This window comes from Varroa jacobsoni, unplaced genomic scaffold (genome assembly GCF_002532875.2).
Source record: "Varroa jacobsoni isolate VJ856 unplaced genomic scaffold, vjacob_1.0 scaffold_787, whole genome shotgun sequence".
Lineage (NCBI taxonomy): Eukaryota > Metazoa > Arthropoda > Arachnida > Mesostigmata > Varroidae > Varroa > Varroa jacobsoni.
Genome location: NW_019213689.1, coordinates 22,020 through 41,602, shown reverse-complemented (window position 1 = coordinate 41,602; position 19,583 = coordinate 22,020). Strand labels below are relative to the sequence as shown.

Sequence of the window (19,583 nt, the reverse complement as noted above, 5' to 3'; positions counted from 1 at the left end):
ATATTATGTAGTCAGTGTCATAACATTGCAAGTATAGAAATGTCTGGTAAACATCAGCTTAGACTATGCTTACTCTCTGAAAAAAAAAAGTCTCATGTACGATATGGCATGCTTGCAAGTACGATCAATTGTAACCTGATGATCTGAACATGAAACTAATTCTGTTATCTCTTACTACGCACCGATTATTACACTCCATTCGGTGTGCGACGCATATATCTGTTAGGAGAAAACAAAAAGCATGTTATATGGAAAAATAGGATAAAATTACATCGACGAAATCGTCACCTAATCCAGAAATTGCTCTTTTCTCTTTATAATTCTTGAGAATAAGAGTGGATCCTTTTATTTACTAGCATGTAGAGCCTTATTAGTATGGCCTATTACTCAGCAGAATTTCAGGTGCCTTTTAGATTGGATGACCAAAGTTGCTACGATGCCCCATTCTATTGGTGGAAACAATCGTGAAGTCTCGAACAGGAATCGTAGCTGCAACATATGCGTTTGCGTAAATATCGTTTACATATACACGAGCTCTTCATCGATAAGGAAAGGTAATGTTTTATCAGAAAATGTCCCTTGAAAATTAATTATCTAAACGTCGCTCGAGATCTAATCACGGCAAGGCTATATCGTTGGAGCGGCGTGCAATGGCTATGACCGGCTGGAGTTGAGATGAACAAAACACTGGATGGCATTCATGTCATCCTGCTTTTCAATGCTATAGGCCAAGTTATCCTGCCCTGTTCAATATGTCTATATCGAGCGGGGAAGACGCCGTTCACGTAATGGCTGTTTATTTAAGAATTTAGTTTAATTGTAGAATTTAGGTATACTTAATAAAAAGAGTCAAAAATGATACTATCATCATTTCTTTACTAACTTAGTTTTTAACTAGTTTTAAGTTAGTTTTTAACTAACTATTTTCTGCCTTATATTATTTATTTATTCAGCGAGTATAGGCTTGTTTTACATTATATACGTTCGTGTAGATGGCCTTTAGAACGAAAGCTTCTGAAGTTATAATGCTACATTAGCATTATGGCTATCACAAATATTGGCCTTTTTACAAAGACAAGATTTTGTGGATTTTCTCGATGGGTATTGGATCGAACCTGTTTCAGGAACTTCAGTTTGTATTTTTCTCAAGAAACCACTAGAGTTATCTCCAGTTTGATAGGGAAGCGTGCGCCGTAGACTCCCAATATACTGCCAATAGAGTTAGTGTCAAATAAAGAATAGAGAGAGTGTCAAATTGATTGCGTGCGGCCAACCGCACTACAGTGGTAGCAATCAAATGATTTTTGACCTCTTTATTATTATTTAATGTATTTGAGATGGTGTCGTTTTCCTCTATGGTATGCAACAGTGCGCTATCATGTCCTATAGAAGAGTGAGCGTCGGTATCTTGACAATACATTGACGTATAATGTAGTTCCTGACAGATGATCAATACTCTGCAACTAAAGTGTTATTAGAACAGTTAGACAATTGATACGGTTCGACCATGTCTATATATATGATAGATACATGATTAGAGGGTTTGTCATCATGAGACCTTTGCTCGAGACGAGTTATGTGCTTTAAATCGGTCAAGAGATCTTACATTTTGCCACTCTTCTAATCTGGTTTCTTCAATTGTGTTCTGCATAAGCATAGCCCGAATCGTTAGCGTGGGTTGCCACAGGACCTGATTGAAGCTAAAAGCTGACTCATTGAGAGTGATACGGTTAAGGATATGGCTCCAGACGGCAACAGTAGTCCATCGGACGATGGTAATAACGTTGATGCTGGAGATCAGTCTGGTTTACTTTACAGTTCGCAGCAACGTGGTCCTTCCCGTGTTCAGCAGGGTTCTCAGCAGCATCGACGAGGTTTACCAGGATCTTCACGGGAAGGGCCTCCACCATTAGCAAGCACGGGCTGGGAGCACCAAACACGACCTGGGCAACACCACGAACAAGTACGCTCTTCTTTAGGACAACCACAGGAGGGTCTTCTTTTTTCACCCCCTCGGCAACAGCAAGAGGGTGCGTTCTTATTTTCAGGACAGCAACAGGAACGAGCGTTCTCACCTTCCGAACAACAACAAGAACGAGCGTTCTCACCCACAGGTAACCGCATATCGATGTGTACATTTCTTTTAAATTACTTATCGACTATTGAACCAATTTACTAGATCCTATTGTATGCTAATTTATGCGAGCTTAGAAAATCCCTTGTCCCTAATGTTTGACTTGTTTGCGTTACTCCGTCATGGCCCTTCACTGGTGATGTGATTCAGTTCGAAGACAATCATCATAGGCTTTGTTTCGTCACGTCTGTAGTCAACCATCTATACGAGATTTGAAGTTACTCATTTTATCTTAATATATATGTTAATTAACAGACATATAAATCGGTAATAATCGAACAAACAGTTATTGAAAAGCCAACCTAAAAACAAGACGAAGAATAAGAAGTGCGTATCAAACTTTAACATCTGTTTACATTTGCAGTACCCGCAAGACATGAACCTATCTTGCATGAAAGACCTTATTCTAGGCCAGGTCAGGCTCAGTTCACGTCCCAGCCGTCAACCTCGGCTAACAAGTCCCGTACACCACAACCGCAAGGACGTCCACAACAGCAGCAGCAACAGCCGCAAGAAACGGTAGGCGGAACCGGAGGGCTGGAATCGCTCATGAGAATGGCAAGACTTATGCCTACTCCAGCAATGATTGCTTCTCGCCGTATGGCCCAAAGTATCGGCAGCGGTAGAGTTCCAGGACAAGCACAGAACCCGCAGTCAGTGATAATTGCATCAATACTAGGACGCGATGTGATAATTGAGGCGATGTCTGTGCCTGCAGATGGAATGAATATCGCTAATGTTGGCAGTAGCCGCGTTGCTGAACCTGGATTCGCAGGCACAGGGGGGGTACCTGGCACCCCCGGTGAGGTTTTAGGTGGCGGGACTGCGACCGCCCATCCGTCACCGTTGCATTTTTGGGAGGCGGGGCAGCAACACGGTGTTGCATCCGTGCACACCGACGCTTATCGAACGGCCGACCAAGCTGTAGCTTCCGGACAAGGACCCTCTGTAACTGCAGCGCCCTATAATATAATCGACCGTATGGATACTTTGGACACTGTTCAACGCTACCGAGAGGTCATCCATGGACAACAGACGCAACAAATGGTACTTTGGTGATTCAGTTCATGTGTGATTCTGTTTATAGTATATATGAAGTGAGCTGAATCCAGCTTCGAGTTTTTTTAACCTTAAAGGCACTAAGCGGTCAGTTTTTGCTCGTCTTTATTGTTGTACGCTTTCATTTACTCTTAAGGACTCTTAAATATCATCACCTCTTACGATCAGCTTACCTGCAACATCCACTGACTATTTGCTGTAACCTAATAGGGCCGGCGCGATGCAAGAAGTAGGACGGGCGGTGGCATGGCAACGTTAGTCCAGCCTCGTATCATTTGGGTAGAGAGAAATTTTGAGCTCACACGGGAGCCGGAGCCCAATCCTGAATATTCCAGAAAAGTAGGTTCTTTTTTTAATCGTGGGTCTTTTCTATTAAACCTTTTCTTTTACTATAATATGATTTGAACATAATGTTTGCGTGGTGTCGATGTCGAGAGGTTTCAGCCCGGTGCATGTGTATGCAATGTATACACGCGCACACAGATACGAAATGTAAATCAAAAGAAAACTGCAGTATACTGAACGATAGAAATGTTACCTCCATCAAATAGCCGAATTAATAAAGCGGCACATCATCTTTCATTTTGAGCAGTAAAGAAAATATCTCGATTAGGATGGTCATACGCTTCACATCATTAAATATTTGTCAATATTTAGTATAAAATCCTCGAAGAATGACGTCTAAATTATAGCTTGCTTAAGGTAATAATAATAATAATAATAATAGGTATTGCGCTAGTCGAGGACTGAGGTATTTAAAATGAAAGATCTTCTGCTTCAACGCATTGCAGATATTTATAGGCGGGTTTCCCCCCCAAGTAACGTCAAGGGAGTTAGAGGCGGCGTTCCAGCCTTTCGGACGAGTACGTTGTCACAAGCAGGCGGATCGTGGTCACGCTTATGTCGTGTTTGAGAATGGTCGAAGAGTAGCTGAGTTTCTAAGTAGTTGTAGGCGGACTGAAGGAGCAGAGATATACGCGTGGCAGGTAAGTGGCTGCAATTCTGTACAGCTCCACACCACAGTTCAAAAAAGCGACAGGGACTGACTCCATAGCATATTGATTTTCTTTTTGCAGGCGTGGGGTACTAGCCTTCAAGTGATTCCATGGGAAACTAGCGATAATCAATACGGTGAACGTATCCTTGATCTGGGCGTTGACCAGCTGAACTTCATGGTATTTGTCGGAGCCCTTTACGGTGAAACGACAGCTAAACAGCTTGCTTTCGTCCTGGAATTGACCTGTGGGCCGGTTCAATTTGTCCGCATCGATACGGATCGGTATCAGTGAGTAGCACAGACTTGATATTATATGTCGCACTTCCTTGGGTTGCGAGAGCAAATGCATTCGAAGACCAAATTACGACCCATATGCGTCTTAAAGACACAAGCATCTGTCAACTTGTATATAATAACTTGCGCTGGCTCTAGGTCAAATCATTTTCAATTTTCGAATGGACTATCGCTGATTACAAAGGAAAGATAAGCGTAATGGTAAGTATGCAAAAAAAGGGGTTCTTGACAAAGTTGAGCCCATAAAATAGTTAAAGTCTCGATCGAAAAGCGGCGGCACGCATCCCAAACACGTGTTGATGCTTTGCATCGTATTGTGCAGTTGGCCTTTTAACCCACCCCTTGTCCTGTGGTTTTGCAAAAATAATTACGAATTTACTCAGGTAAACTTTGCAAAAAACAATAAGATTACAATCTATATTACAATGTGCTTTCAACAATCGTTTTAGGTATCCGACTGGCTCCGCGCGGGTCCAATTCAGAACCTATCAAAGCTTTCTACAGGCGCTCAAAATACACTACCTCGAAATTCGCGCTCATCACTACCAAAGGGTTCGTTGAAGCTTATATATTGAGACAAAGAAGTTATTAGTCATGAAGAAGTGCTGTGCCACATGCTTCACAATACAGTTCCTAGGTCTACAGTACGGAGGTCGAACCAAGTAACTGGTATTCAGTACTCTCTAATTTCGTATTTCATACCATTGAATATCAATTGGTTCTTAATTCGAGAAGGGTCTAACCGCGCACCCGATTCGCTCTGTTATAATGTCTTCCTTGTGATAGTTAAGTTTGTGTCTAGCTGTTGCAGAAGCTCATATATGCAATTCAATTACAGACAATTGAATTAAATCCATTTGTTGACGAAGGCGTGCTATGCTCTCGTTGCTTGAGCAACCCATCAGTGGTCGTATGTAAGGCTGTAAGTAGTTGTATTCAATTGTTTGTTTATTGACTAATCCAAAGTCGCGTATGAGAGCTGCGGAAAAAATCACTCAGGTTTCCATCTATCATCCCTGGTTTCTAAATTCCTACTTTTCTACTTATAAATAGCACATTTTAGTGTATAGTATGAAATATATCGCACTCGTTTGGGGCATTCCTGGGGTTGAGGCTTTTCGTTCCTTCTACCTTCTAAAACAATTCCTTTTTATTATCGGCACGATCTTATTCGATTCCTGTTTTACAATACGGCTTAATTTTTCTGCAATACGCAAGGTGGAATACGGAAATAATTTGCAGCGCGTTGTGTTGCAGGCAACTTGTTTGAAACATTACTGTAATCGGTGCTTTATGGAACACGTTACGCCCCTCACCGATGAGCACATACCGGTTATTCGACGAGAACAGGGACCATAAGAACGAAAGTCCGCACGACTGGGAAAATATCAGAAACAAAGTGTGAACTGACTTTAAAAAAATGCGGTTTTCAGGACCGCATTCATCGCATGCATTTCGCATGGCTATAAGGGTTTAATAAGTGTTAAACATGAAGTAATACTATGATAGGCACCTACTATCACATAATAATGAGTATATTTTCAAGCCATATCGATGTCTTTTCACACCAAACTGTTAATTCCACACTATGATGAACAAACCGGAAACACTTACTTAGATAATTTTTCGGTAATGTTCATTATACTAAATATTTCAATTTCTCATTACAGTATCCAAGCATTTACGTACCTGATATTTATAACAGATATTTATTAAGTAATAAGCTACGGTTTTGTGCCCGCAGAGACTGCAGTAAACGGACATCGCGTTCGAATGCTAAAAGCAGATCTTAAGAAAAGTTATACTGCCGCGACTTCACAAACGTTTTTTTGAGAAATTAGCATACTTATACGTACTTACATAAAACGTGTAGTAAAAACCATCCTGTTGGTTGATTCACTGTGTTTTATGGAGTATGACATTTACCAATGGCCTCGCTGTTTAGGTTGTCCTATTATTTTGTAGTATTATACTGTGTTTATCTATTCCAAATCATCGTTTCTACAGTTCACTTTAACTAACTATTTCTATTCTTTGTCAATAATTACTGTATCGAGAGAATATTAATAAAACCTTTGATTATCAAAGGTAACAACAATGATTCTTATTATAGTATATCTTATACCTCTATAACACTGAAAATCAACATAGAAAATCAAATGCTCTGACTTGACCTCTTTGATGCTACCCTGACGAACGCCTCCCTTAGAATCCTAGTCAGCTTCCATATAGGGTGATCATTAATCATCATTAAACGTAACAGCTTTTTCCATTGTTTTATACATTGAGTAAGGATGGTCCCAAAGTTGCCAAGAATGATGATCAAACGAAACCACGTATCTACAATATTTAGTAAGTCAGAGCCCTTGACAGAACCCACTTATTATAGGTTTAACAAATAAAAAAAAAGTTGCAGGCATACGCAAGAGTGGTACCTCGTGTTTACAATAGTATCAACTATTGGGCATCGTCTGCTTCGCTGTAAATATTATTCTTGTAGGGTTATTTTTCGAATGGTGTGAGAAGCATGTGGCCAATTGACAAATCATTTGATAAACTACGAGCTTCGTAAAAAATTTGAATCGTTGTGCTGTGAAACTCAACCGGATGTGACCTACTCAACATTCATTCAGCCAGTGCGCTCCATTGTGAAAAGTATAGTATATTCTAACGGTTGGCACGATGACCTCTGCTGTCCGGAACGGTTCATATTCCCCACCAAAGGAACATCAAACCCCCGGTAAAGAAGCAACGCTAATTTGTTCGAAGATGACAGAGGTATGTAGCGTATTCCAGGCAAAAGGCAACGTTAGTTCGTGTAATTAAAACCACAAACGCGTACGTATTTGTTATTTGACTACAATGATCTCCAAATGTCAGTTGTTCGTATGCACAGTTTGATATTAGTAAGCAATGACAAATGCTGGATAAATTATATAAAAGTAATGACGCAGAAACGTAATGGTGATTAGGGGCCTTCTAACGAGGTTAGAAGCCATGGCTGTGAAGGACATGTGATTTGTTTGTCACGGTTTTCGGAATAGGATAGCTCCAAATGTGGTATATTATATTTCTCTAGTTTCGTTTGCTAATGTAGGTGGAACTTCGGGAGTTCATTGAAAGGCAGAAAAAGATCCTGAAAAATACTTTGGTGCTCAGCAAACTCAGTGACAAGGGTGAGCAAGTTCGGCGGAAACTCGAGGCGGCCGAAACAGAGTTAAGAAGCCGAGATAGAATTCAGGGACTTGAGACAACAATAGAAATGATAAGCAACTTCACCCTGAAGGATGAACGCGACAAAGAAAATTTTGACGGTTAGTCTATGTCTGTACCTAAGTTATCATGTCCTTAACTAACTTTGAAACATGACCACTAATTAGCTGTTATGCAAACAACTTATTTAATAGTTGTAATTTTTTTAGAAATGAGTATCACTAAGAGTCAACCGCGTACTCACAACTGTTTTTACATGTATCATACGTCAAAACCGTATGTTATTATATTAGCCTTTTCAAAAAAAACTTATATAAGTAAAGCTTCCATAAACATAGTAAACTATAGTCAGGAACATTAATTACCTAGTAAGAAGAACGCTATGAAATAGTATCGTATATCTGATTTATTATCTGCAATAGTTTACTGAGGATCACATGAATAAAAGCGTTTTAATATTAGGGACTTTTATTAAATCTTTAAGACTTGACTGTCATAGTGCTATCACTTCTTCCTTTACAGGTCTCAGGGCAAACAATGAATCATTGCCCAAGTATGCCGATAAGCTTGCGGAAAAAATTGAGCAGAGACAAAAGCAATCTAAAAAGAAGTTTCAGCCAAACCGGTAAGATTATACTAATTTGTTTTTGCACGATATTGATACACTTAAGTCAGAAGTAATTTTAGACTGGTTTTAAATTGAATTTGTATTGAAGTATCAGCTATGTATCACCACTGATTGACATAATATTTATGTTAAGGGTTAATTGTAATTTTAGCTTACCATACTCACAGTAGAGTAACTTCCCGGTGTGACGGTATTTAATAAACGTCCTATGATTGCTCCATTAAAACTTAGTTCGTGTTTTCGTTACAGGAGCTTAAAGTACGAGGCAGAAATAAAGCCTGAACATGCTGTAAAATGGGAGACTTTCCCCGACCTGAAAGCTGCCGACACGAAACCTCCTTGTGTTCTATCGATAAAGGTACTAAAATTCAGATTTTCGTGCTAGACCATTTTGATTATAGAATAGTAGAGTAAGTAGACAATACACTGACAGAATAATTATATTATGAATAAAGTTGGACCAATGTATTTGAAGAATTTCGGCTATATTTTTTTCATAACCAACAGATGAACTGGTTGTGTGCTACTAAATAAGATTCTAGCGGACCCCTTCCGCTAAATGTTTTGTTAGAGCTAGCTTTTTTGGTCCTCCTATAGTATGGCACGAGTAAATTAAATCAAGGTCAGAACCAACTAATAGCGTTTTTCAAAGCAAAGCATAAAAAACACAAATTTTTTTACAAGGTGCCTACTAAAATCACTTTACGGGAGAGCTCTTAGAACAAAGCTATTAACAGATCAAACGTTAACAAATAAAAGTATATACCTCTTTATGACAATGTAACACAGCAGACGACAGGTATCTATGTCTATCTGATAAACAATTTACCACATTCTTATACGGTCTGGCGTTCTTTTTTATTGCGTGATGTAGGAATCAATCAGAATTGCTCGAGAGAACGCCGCACGAGAGAAACTGGAAATTCTCGCGCTGGCCGGAGTCAAACTCTCCGCGAGGGAAATGGCGAAAATCGATGACCACCGAATAGATTATATGCGCACCAGTTTCAGAGCATTGAGAAATGGCTGCAAAGCAACTGATACCGATGGATTTGATAGCGATGATGACGACTATCCTGCATTGCGCTCCAGCTTCAGCAGTGATGATGACGACGATGATGACATTTCTATCAAGCACAACACTAGACGACAACTCGAAGAACTCGATTAATTTCATCAATAAGGTTTTTCCTGTAACTCATACTGGTCGAAATCGGAGTTGAAGTTGTATATTTTAGTACACTTGGTATGTTTTGTTTGGGCTGTTAGAAAAACTTTAATTGTTGTCTATTTGTGATGTTTCTACGAATTGTCTCTATGTTTTGTGATTCCAGTGAGGAGTCGAGCATTTATAATATTATCTCATTGCTTGCATTGCAACACAAGATGTTGAGTGCATCGGGGAATGTAGTGTTCACTAAAGCTTGTATCTTTAGCTCACCAAAACAAGCAACTCTACCTGACAGATGTCTTGTTAGTCTAACAAAGGCATAATGGTCTTGATACTTCTTCGATGTTGGCCAAATAAGATATTCAGTGTCAAAACGTAGTAGAATTGTACCATAAAAACGCATGAAAAAAATTATTTTGTGTATCGTCAGGGTTAGGCCTGAAGATGGTGGCTGAAGGATCACGGAGACACAATTTGCAACTATCAGCTACAATGATTCGAAGAGAAAAGTGTCACGTTCTGTTTTAGATGATCAGAGATGAATAATCAGTAATTATTGTCCTGAATATTGTTGCAGATTTCTGCAACCCGATTATGTAGCAGGAAGCCTGTGAATTTCGCTGTGATAACAGAAGGATTTATGATATGTATTTATTAAACATGCATAAATTACAAGTCATAAAAATGCTTAGACACAGAACGCTGATTTTTTTTTTCTATATTGTTACATGCATATATTTAGGGAGGGAAAATATCCCTAATGGCTGTTAGGCTTCCTACAGTCGGTTCAGTGAACTTGATTATGCTCGTTGACATCAAATCCCTTTTTTTTTTAGGCAATGGCACGCAGAGTTTCAGATCTGGGTTAGCGGTGGCCTGTTTGAAAACAGCTATCCATATTAGACTGATCAATTTATTTATATATCTATATATATAATATCATTTGTTAAAATTATTCGGATATATATTAGCTGCAGAAATTATTCCTGCGTCTTCCGGAAACTAGGCAGATCAAGAACCAGTCGTTTCTCCTTGCTCGTCGATTAATGGATATAGCAATCAATACGAGTGAAGGCAAACCATTTGGTTGCAGCTTAAAGAACGACCTCATATAATAATAATGGTTACAGATAATGGCGGTGTTGCACTAATAAGCTGACATCAGCGATACGCGATCTTTCTTGCGTGCACTTAAAGGAAAACAAAATGTCGTCGTAATATTTATGAACAGCCTGTACAGATCTGCGTACGGTGAGTAAAATTCAATAAATGGTAGCTTCAATTTCATTTTTCTACCGCGTTACAAAACACTAAGATAGTTCCTGTTGTCAAGTAAACGACACGCGTGCTTTTAGCGACATACTATAGGATTTTGTTAAAGCTCCTTTTAACTACTTCCCTTATCTAAAAAGTTTAGTAGTCGCATAAATACATCTGTTACACATTGTCATTCAGAAGCATATTTGGGTGCGCTCAAAATTAGAACGTAGGTGCTCTAGGGTGTCATAGGATCGAGCAAAAATGTCGCTGTCATTGCAGAACAAACACCTGACTAGCTCCGTTGTGGCCTTATAGCAGTACTCGCCTTTTCATCAGAAACCCATCAGAAATAACACTGCCCTCAAGTAAATATCAACTGCTGTAGCTTCTGATCATTCAGAAACGCGGGCGATGGAACAGCGAACTGAGGTTTCACTAGCTGCTCGCATTTGCTGACACCCTTGCAATAGATCCGGAACCAATCTGCACTTCGATCTTCATCAAATGTTTCATTTAAAAACCAAGACAACACATGCATACAATGCATAATAGTGGATACCTTGTGTATCCGGTCTACCTGTGAGTGACGATATCAACTATGGTTCATAGATTGCAATGTCTCCCTCTTTCTTTGTTTAATACACAACGAGATCAGCAGAATATATACGTAATTCAGATCTACCGTAGCACCCTCGACAAGCCGAAACAGAGTAAACATGCATTTTTGAACAAATTGAAAAATTAACTGTTTCCCTTGTCAAAGAAACTCCAGATGAGACCAACAGGGCCTGCTTCGACTGGACCTTTCAATACGTGTATTAATGCTAAAAAAAAGAGGTGACTCCGAAAAGTTGTTCGCATAGCAAAAATAGCCTAAAATGTAAATTAAAAAAAAAAACGAAAGCTTTTGATTCATGTATTCTTTTTGGCAGAAAAAACATAATATTATCTTAGTCTTACTGCAGGCGTATGCGATCGGCTACAATTATATGCGCATGTGGGTTTTAAACGGAAATGCCGCCGACAGCTGAAACGACAAAACGAAGCAGTTGCAGTGATAAACTTAGCATATGATTTTAAGTAATGGAAGCAGTGGTCTGGCGACTTTGCGACCTCACTAGTCTGAAAACCTTTATCTCTACAAAATAAGTTATATTTTTCGTAGAGCTGAAAAGCATATTGCAATGAAAATTCCCTTAAGCAGCCTTCAAATGATACCCTAACTAATCCCTTAACATAACTAAAACCAGCCTTTACCGTTCGCGTTATTATACACCTTTGTGAACTATCGATTAAAACAGGAAGTTGATCATTGTCTTTCATTGACTATGGTAGACGTCCTTCAGCCTAAACACGCTCATAGACGGCAGCCGACCCTCAACAGGTCACCACATTTACCCAGCTGCTTATGCTATGGTAGTCTGTGCTATTACAATAAACAAATCGTTCTTCGCTTAAAATTCTTTGTCGGAGAACGCTGCAAGTGTCTTTTTTTGATGCCTCTTGTTACCACATGACGGACTCCCATCACTATCTACATACCCAGAATTCGTCAACTCACACTGTTGCAGATGTGTTGGGATGCGCTATTTTTAGTGTCAGGCATATGGCGTTTTGGCCAGTGAGAAGTGGCAAAAAAGCACGATACACAGATGATAAAAGCTGTTGTAAAGAAACGTTTACTAGTCTAATTTATTTTCTATCTTCATTATACACCTATAACATCATGAAACGCCCCCCTGAAATTAAATAGAAGTAACTGATAAACGTCAAATACTAATGCTCATCAGTCTGCACAAAGGAATTCTGGTAAGATTGAAATGTCGTTCATTTTAGTGGCCAACTGGTTTATAAATACGCTAACCTGGCGAGCAGCCAACGAATTTTAAAAGGAAAAATACGGTCACAAACTTCTGATCTGGTCATTTCTAAAGGTCTTTCGATTGCGCAAGCCTACAACGTAGTCTGGCAACAGATGGTTGCAAGCACGAAGAATAGATTCGATTTAAATACGCAATCCCCGCACACATTAAGGACATCTGCGGCTGCCAGTCACATGCTGATTGGACTACAATTAATAACGGGCATTGCCTGGACAAAAACACGTCTCGTTAATTCGTGAAAGCAAACGAACTGTAATACTTCACTTTTCACAATTAAGCTCCAGCTTAAGGATTAAATGCGCAATCTTTCAAGTTTGGATATGGACGTCTACTAGAACTACAGCATTCGGGTAGCCAGGAGGTTCTAGCGAAACGGAATCAGTAAATGCTAAAGTTAACGAATAAGTTTGCTATGTGGCAAAAAGGGTCAATTCCAGAAGGGGTACAATGTGTAGAGGAAATCGATATAAAATAAGGGAGGTAACTACTGTGATGAAATAATAAGTTGATGGCTACCAAAGAACTTCAAGACCAACATTAACGATGCATTTGTTTTGCGTTTTAATTATCCATCTAGCTTCGTTGAAAAATACTACCCTGACATGCTTTTGCGGCCATAGAGAACACAGAATTTTTTGACTACTCAGAAAACGGTCTTCGCATCGAGCAACTTAATGCATTCAAGCCACAAATTTGCCACATGTTTCGTCAACTCTCAGACAGATTTTGATCTCTGTAACTTAGGAAAAGCTACTAAAGTTAATAAGTTTCGTATAATAAAGAGGTTTAGAAATTGCATAGCGTTTCTTTGCTTAGGAAAAACTACTAAAGTTAATAATAAGTTTCGTATAATAAAGAGGTTTAGAAATTGCATAGCGTTTCTTTGCAGCAAAAAGTATGATACATCCAGCAGCTATTTACGCTCGCATCCAAAACAGTCATAGCAATATATCCGCGTATATCATAAGAATGTTCCCAGTGCTCCTACTTGTCCAATAGGGAGAATTACGATACGCTCATAAAAAAACTACAAGCACTTGAGGGTGATCTGGTCGACTAGCGTCACTTTCAGCGAGTTCCTTTTTCTGGAGTATTTGGCATCGCAGGAGCGATGATGTATCACCGTACTTTATGCAGAACTCTAATAAATGTAGAGCAGTTCCCAGGAGTGTTAGAGTCGTAGACATGGAGTCTTTGTACAGTGGCAGGCACATCATTACCTCTCCTTCTTAGCCATCTTTTTCAAATTTTTCTTCCTCAGTCATTTGTTAATTCCTAGAGCTTACTTCGCAGAAGATGTACTGTTTTTGTATTATTTTTTTATTGTGTTACTACCATAGATGTGGAAGGCTGAACTAAGGTTAAGTAATATGCCTGTGCCTGTTATTCTAAAAATAGCGTCCGACCTTCTTGTGGCCATTGACCTGCTCGCCCATAAGGTCTATATATACTCCGAAGGTTACTTAGCTTCACAGATGCCTCCCCTTTCTGGGAGAGCTTACATAAAGCGCTTCGAGGATGTAACTTTATTATCGAGATATAAAGCAGTTCTGCAAAAGGCCTCCTATCCTAAGCCTATAAGTAATCACTCTCACACTTCCAAATGCACTTACTGCGAGCTCCTTTCGTCAGTCCTTCATCAAAAATATCTAAACTTCTACGTACGGGCCAATGGTTCTCGTTCACTACCGACTTTTGAAGTTTGGTACGAAAGCGTATACGTTATGGAAAAACGTCAATGAAATGTCATCCGCCGCGGTTTACGTGACGTCCAGTAAAACACCGTATTAGTTCTCGCTGCCATATACATTCGCCCTTCGTGCTCTTCGTTCTCAGTAGGGTATATTCACTAATCACTTTCATAGTAGGTTATAGATAGATACGATTCAAGATGGCTGCTATGTGGGGTACCTTGTCCTCCTCGGCGCGTGCATGGGCATATCTGGCCACGTCACCGAAGAGCTATGTTCAAGTATTGGAGCCTCTGAGGTAAACAGTAGTTCTGTCAGTTCCTAATGGTGGCATTATGCCGACGTTTTATTCGCTTGATATGGCTAGAAGTGTGACTTACTTTGTAATGCTAATTATCCCGCCATGCAAATTTCGTTTAGTAGAATGCTAACTGTTCAATTTGACTGCGAACTCTATTTTTGGTGTCTTTATTATTTTTTAATACAAAAATAAAAAAAAACTCAAACTATAAGCAGAGAACAACAGAACGTAGCTTCTGCACAACCGAATTTTGAAATTCGTTTACAAACATGCTTAGAAAGAAATAATTATTTTCTTACGAAACCTATGTTAAGTTAAAAAATGAATTTAACATAGGTTTCATAAACAAAATTGAGTCAACTCCACTTCTGCGTACGTTGGCAACTGGTGGCACGAAAAAAAGTTCTCACAGTGATCCAGTTAATACACAAACTACTAGCTAGAATTCGTTTGACTTGCTGTCTGAATACAAACCTTCTTAAAAACAATAGCAGGTCGACAGACCTGAATAAATAATGAGATTTATAGCGATGCAATGAAGGACATCCAAAAAAAAAGTCTTTAGACGTATTCTTCTTGCTCCAGCCTTTCCAGTCTAATTGTATATGTTACGAGTTCTGACCTATACATGCAGTAAAACAATGTTATTAGCAGGTCTCGTTCTTAGTTTGCATGGGCTTTTTGCGTAATTTGATCGCTTGAAACATCGGATCGATGTTTGTCTTTTGTTTTTTCTTTGGTGGTTCATTAATTTTAAAGGTTCTGTCTTTTATTAAAGAATAGCTAAATAAAGCATCTACTGATGTTGAACAGTTTCGGAAGAAGTTAGAGAACTCCTGTTTACTGAGGAGTCTTCCTGTTTACTGAGGAGGAAAATATCTACATCAGTCAATACTATTAATAACAGACTTTCCGGTATTTCTTGTAAGAGCGTGAAAATTATAAGAACGCATGCTCTTATTTTACATTAGGATCCAGTGGAATGCGGTTATATCGTGAACCGCAGATTAGAAGCTACCTAATAAGAATTTTACTTCTGTTACGTTATGTACTATTTTGTCACTATAGGTCAACCTGCCAACGCAGTTAGGCTACATCTTTATTAAATATCAGTCCCAACCATAGAGACGCAAACTTATGGGATATAATTAGTCGATTGAATTTATTACTATTTTTATTATTATTGAATTATATTTTAGTCAGTACATTGATTATCTAGGAGCGTAAATTTAAAATTGAATAGTGGGCTTCAAGTGTCTAACGCTCATGAATTTATTATAAATGGACAATGCCAGTTAGATGGTCTACTTTTCTTCGTTCCTCGTTGAGCTTTTTGACAGTGTCCCTCTCCTATATCGTATGAAAATGGGCAGATTAGATGCTTTCATTTCCAAGCTCCGGATCATACTTTAGATGCTGCATTACTGTCACAGAAAATGAGTGATGACTTTGTCTTTCTTGACCCCTACTGTTTCATTTACGGCATACAATACTTATCTGCTTGCATTGAAAGCTTTAGCGCAGAAAGCAGCACTTTATGTCATCGCTTCCGTACACGTTAAGGCCAGCTGCAACGTGCAAATGATTTAATTATTGGAAGACATTTAATATATAATTATTTGGAGAGAGCACTGACTAAAGATTGAACATAGCTCTCTTCTTCGGTCAAAAAAACGGCCACATACCACAATTAAAGAGAGTAGTTATCAAAAATAAGAAGAAATAGAAGAGTTTGATTTTTTTTTTCTGATCATGCGATTATAGTTGGGTAGAACTGGAAAGGCATCCAGACGCCATAGGACCAAGCACTACATTATGTGCTATAGCTCTCGTGACGGCACAACGGCAAAAAAGGAATGAAGAGCTTAGCTCTCTGAGGCGTTTCCCAGAGGTAGCGCAGGCGTCTCTGCACAACCAAATTAGTGAACGTTAACTCAAAAGACAGATTTATAGCTGTAGCGGTAAAATTTAGTTTAAAAAAGGTACGGTGTATGAAGGAAATCAATACCAAAACAGTTAACTTCATTGTGATGACGTCTCACCCTTAGGGATGAAGACACTCTAAAAACGTTAGAATTAAAATGGGGCTTGAGCATTAATAATGCGTTTAGATATTTTGTCCCCGGGGTCCCTACATATGGGAATATCACACTTTTCCCATTGTCTTGCACAGAACAACTAATTTTATTATTAGCGAATAAATAACTTTCCTACCAAATCACAGAAAAAAAAAACAGCATAATCCTGCATGACGAAAGGCCTCTTCAATATTGTTTCGATGTGGTCCTGACCGCGACGACATGGTCCTATTTTTTTTTCTATGTTTTTCTAACCACCATTTTTCATATACCGTTCAGCATATGGCTATTTATTCGCAACTCGCGAAGTAATTTTTGTACTTGGCATGCGTTAGACATTTTCATATGTTTGAATTATATATTTGTTGGTAGTTTTGTCAACTTTTTGGCCAAAATACCGTATCTTTTCTGAGGCCTATAATAGCGAGCAAGCTCTGTATGACAGGGCAGTTTCACTACTTTTTGTAAAGAGAGGAGTATGATACTTTCCGAAATAATCTTCGCTTACTCCTCAGCCGCCATAATTTATTTAGCTAAAATATTTGGCATTAGGAATCATGATGTAAGCTATCAGCCTGCGTCGCACAGGGCTCCGGTAGGTGAAAAAGCATGATGTCAAGTAATGTGCTATGCCAATCAAAACCGATGTCAACAGTTATGTCGGTATCTTCCGCTAGCGAAACCGCGCTCGATCTTCTTACGGTCAATACGTGCAACGCATGCATAAACCTAAAGGGCCACCCAGCACCCCTTATTGGCTTTCCATATCTTTCGTTTTTAGCGAACTACCCCACTTAAAATAATAATAAATCATTTTTACTTCCATGACGAAAGGAAATTATGTAGGAACGCGTTCAATAATTAGTTCAACAATGAATTTGGTCTTTTCAGCGGGAGTTGTTTTCGCCGACCTTTAAAGGCTATTGAAGTATTGAGCACTTCCCGGTCTTCGAAGTCGAACATTAAAGACCATGCCTAAAATAGATGTGGTACGAATTCGCACGAACTGCACGAATTCTGGTCCATTCATAGTTCTGGCGAGACATGAATCGAGCGAAGATTTTATGACTATAGGGAAAGCCGGACAGGTCCATTGCAGTTTATCACAAACAGACACATATCAGGTATAAATGACAAAGAAATCCGACGCATAACGGGCAAAACTACATGAAATTACATCCGAAGGGTTAAAAGTTCACCCGTCAAAAACTATGGCATTACCAGAGAAGGCTCTGGTTAGAGTCATAATGATACGCAAACAACTTGCTACCTGCCATAGTAAAGACAGTTCTTCAGAATGCTCCTCGTGAGTGTTAAATTTCTTGAAAAAAAAACTTGCCTATTAAAAGACAGTCGAATTTAACTTGAAGTGAAGTTAAACAAAAAGGGAATACGAAGTACGGTTCGCCATTATGATTAATTGCCTCTTCAGGTTTTTGGCAAAGATCAGTTTAGCATTTACCTTGCATCTTAATAGTTCATCTGACCGCCACGAAGAACGCGATGGTTGCACTTTTTGACGAAGCGAATGCGGCACCGTTGTTACTATGTGCTGAACAAACAGCTTTATTACAAGCTGCTAAGTTAATTCTGCTGTCCGAGCAAATAGCAAAGAACGTAGTATCAGACCTCTCCATCTCGTTCCGGTATTATTATAGCTTAACAAACGCGATCTTTTACTACAGAGAAATATTCTTCCGCAACGTTCGCTCCGAGAAATATTCCAATTTTCGCACACTCCCTTTTTAATACAACGAGAAAAAATGCTGTCACAAAATGGAGTAAACATCTTGGGACTTGTCCTAAAATTGTCCCAGATACATCTAAGGAACAGCGACTAAAAAGATCAAGAACACGTACATACTTAAGTTTTGTAGAATACATTTTTTTCAAAAATTTAGACATTACTTTAGGCATTAACTTAATGGAGCTCACTGTAATTTGCAAACTGTTATTAAGATACATCCGTTTAAAGTAAAACCTAACAATTATTTAGATATTGTAGTCCAACTGAGACGATAATAGTGGTCACAGTTTGTGCAAGACAAATGAAAATTTTCATTCGAGAACGGGGCATATTTAGCCTTCGGGTGGCACAGCAATTACCATCCATAAAGCCAATACTTGCTACATATAGTACTCACGGGTGTATACGAAGCTTGCACTGTTCGGGGCAAGGGTTTTCGTTTTTTCACGAACTTTACCGGCAGTGCTCGTTAGTAATGCGTCGTGAGCGAAGCATCAAATTGAATTAGAAGTTCCTAGTAACGCCCGATTAGCGCACACATGTTTACATGTTGAATATTTCTACCTGCCGCGCTAAAAATATTGGCTGCCGAAACGTTTTCGAAGTGACGCCTATATTGGTACATGTAGCATGGCTAAAAGTTAAGGCTGTATTCTTTATAGAGCCCAAGGAAACCGTTCAGTATATTCATAGAAAACGAAACTACTAATTCTGCCGTTCTGTTAAGAAACAAATGCAGGAAATATGAAGACAGATACGCATTGCTTGTAGTGATTGTTTCAGACTGACTGGTTTTCGCTTTGTAGAAACCTTTATTGATCCTACTAACAAATACTCGATCGACGTTTCCTTAAATCAACGCTATGGCTACATTATTTACAAATTGATTGAAACTAGGTAAACCTGTCACACCAAAATCGCTCTTTAGCTATTATGGATGTCGTTCTGTTTCTCTAATTCGTAGCACTAATTGACTGACAAGTTAAACAAAGACTTGCTATAGAGCCTATGATAAAGCATAACGACAAATCATAGCTGTACGATGTGTGACTAAGATTATCTCTGCAAATACGTATAGATAACTGTTGTTTTTTTTTTTTTTTTTGCTTATCGAGATTGCATTTCTA

The 19,583-nt window shown here is 38.9% G+C and overlaps 3 protein-coding genes and 1 long non-coding RNA gene across 8 annotated transcripts; 2 read left to right on the top strand and 2 right to left on the bottom strand.

The window, feature by feature from the left end:
* Window positions 1-856: 856 nt before the first annotated feature.
* Window positions 857-6,891, bottom strand: LOC147753042 (uncharacterized). 5 transcript variants are annotated; one of them, XR_015312438.1, is made up of 5 exons: window positions 6,345-6,652; window positions 5,815-5,861; window positions 3,367-3,515; window positions 1,607-3,086; window positions 857-1,463 (listed from the first exon to the last, which is right to left on the bottom strand). XR_015312438.1 is itself a non-coding variant. In XM_086969772.1 (3 exons), the coding sequence occupies exons 1-2, from the start codon at window positions 3,373-3,375 to the stop codon at window positions 1,731-1,733; spliced, it is 354 nt and encodes a 117-aa protein (XP_086825898.1). In that variant the 5' UTR covers window positions 3,376-4,035; the 3' UTR covers window positions 857-1,463; window positions 1,607-1,730. The 5 variants fall into 5 exon arrangements, 2 of the variants coding, with proteins under 2 accessions (XP_086825898.1, XP_086825899.1); XR_015312437.1 differs by lacking the exons at window positions 5,815-5,861; window positions 6,345-6,652 and adding an exon at window positions 6,659-6,891; XR_015312436.1 differs by lacking the exon at window positions 5,815-5,861.
* Window positions 3,440-5,872, top strand: LOC111263719 (cytoplasmic polyadenylation element-binding protein 3). The gene is made up of 6 exons (XM_022839062.2): window positions 3,440-3,532; window positions 3,985-4,179; window positions 4,270-4,478; window positions 4,934-5,036; window positions 5,323-5,406; window positions 5,742-5,872. Exons 1-6 carry the CDS (start codon window positions 3,440-3,442, stop codon window positions 5,841-5,843), a joined length of 786 nt encoding a protein of 261 aa, XP_022694797.1. The 3' UTR covers window positions 5,844-5,872.
* A 111-nt stretch (window positions 6,892-7,002) lies between the features above and the next one.
* On the top strand, window positions 7,003-10,196 carry LOC111263723 (uncharacterized). Its single transcript, XM_022839077.2, has 5 exons — window positions 7,003-7,262; window positions 7,582-7,798; window positions 8,220-8,322; window positions 8,575-8,683; window positions 9,200-10,196. The coding sequence occupies exons 1-5, from the start codon at window positions 7,167-7,169 to the stop codon at window positions 9,494-9,496; spliced, it is 822 nt and encodes a 273-aa protein (XP_022694812.1). The 5' UTR covers window positions 7,003-7,166; the 3' UTR covers window positions 9,497-10,196.
* A 5,683-nt stretch (window positions 10,197-15,879) lies between these two features.
* On the bottom strand, window positions 15,880-19,062 carry LOC147753041 (uncharacterized). Its single transcript, XR_015312431.1, has 3 exons — window positions 18,854-19,062; window positions 18,172-18,450; window positions 15,880-16,199 (listed from the first exon to the last, which is right to left on the bottom strand). It is a non-coding gene; the product is annotated as an uncharacterized LOC147753041 (long non-coding RNA).
* Between the last annotated feature and the right edge of the window lie 521 nt (window positions 19,063-19,583).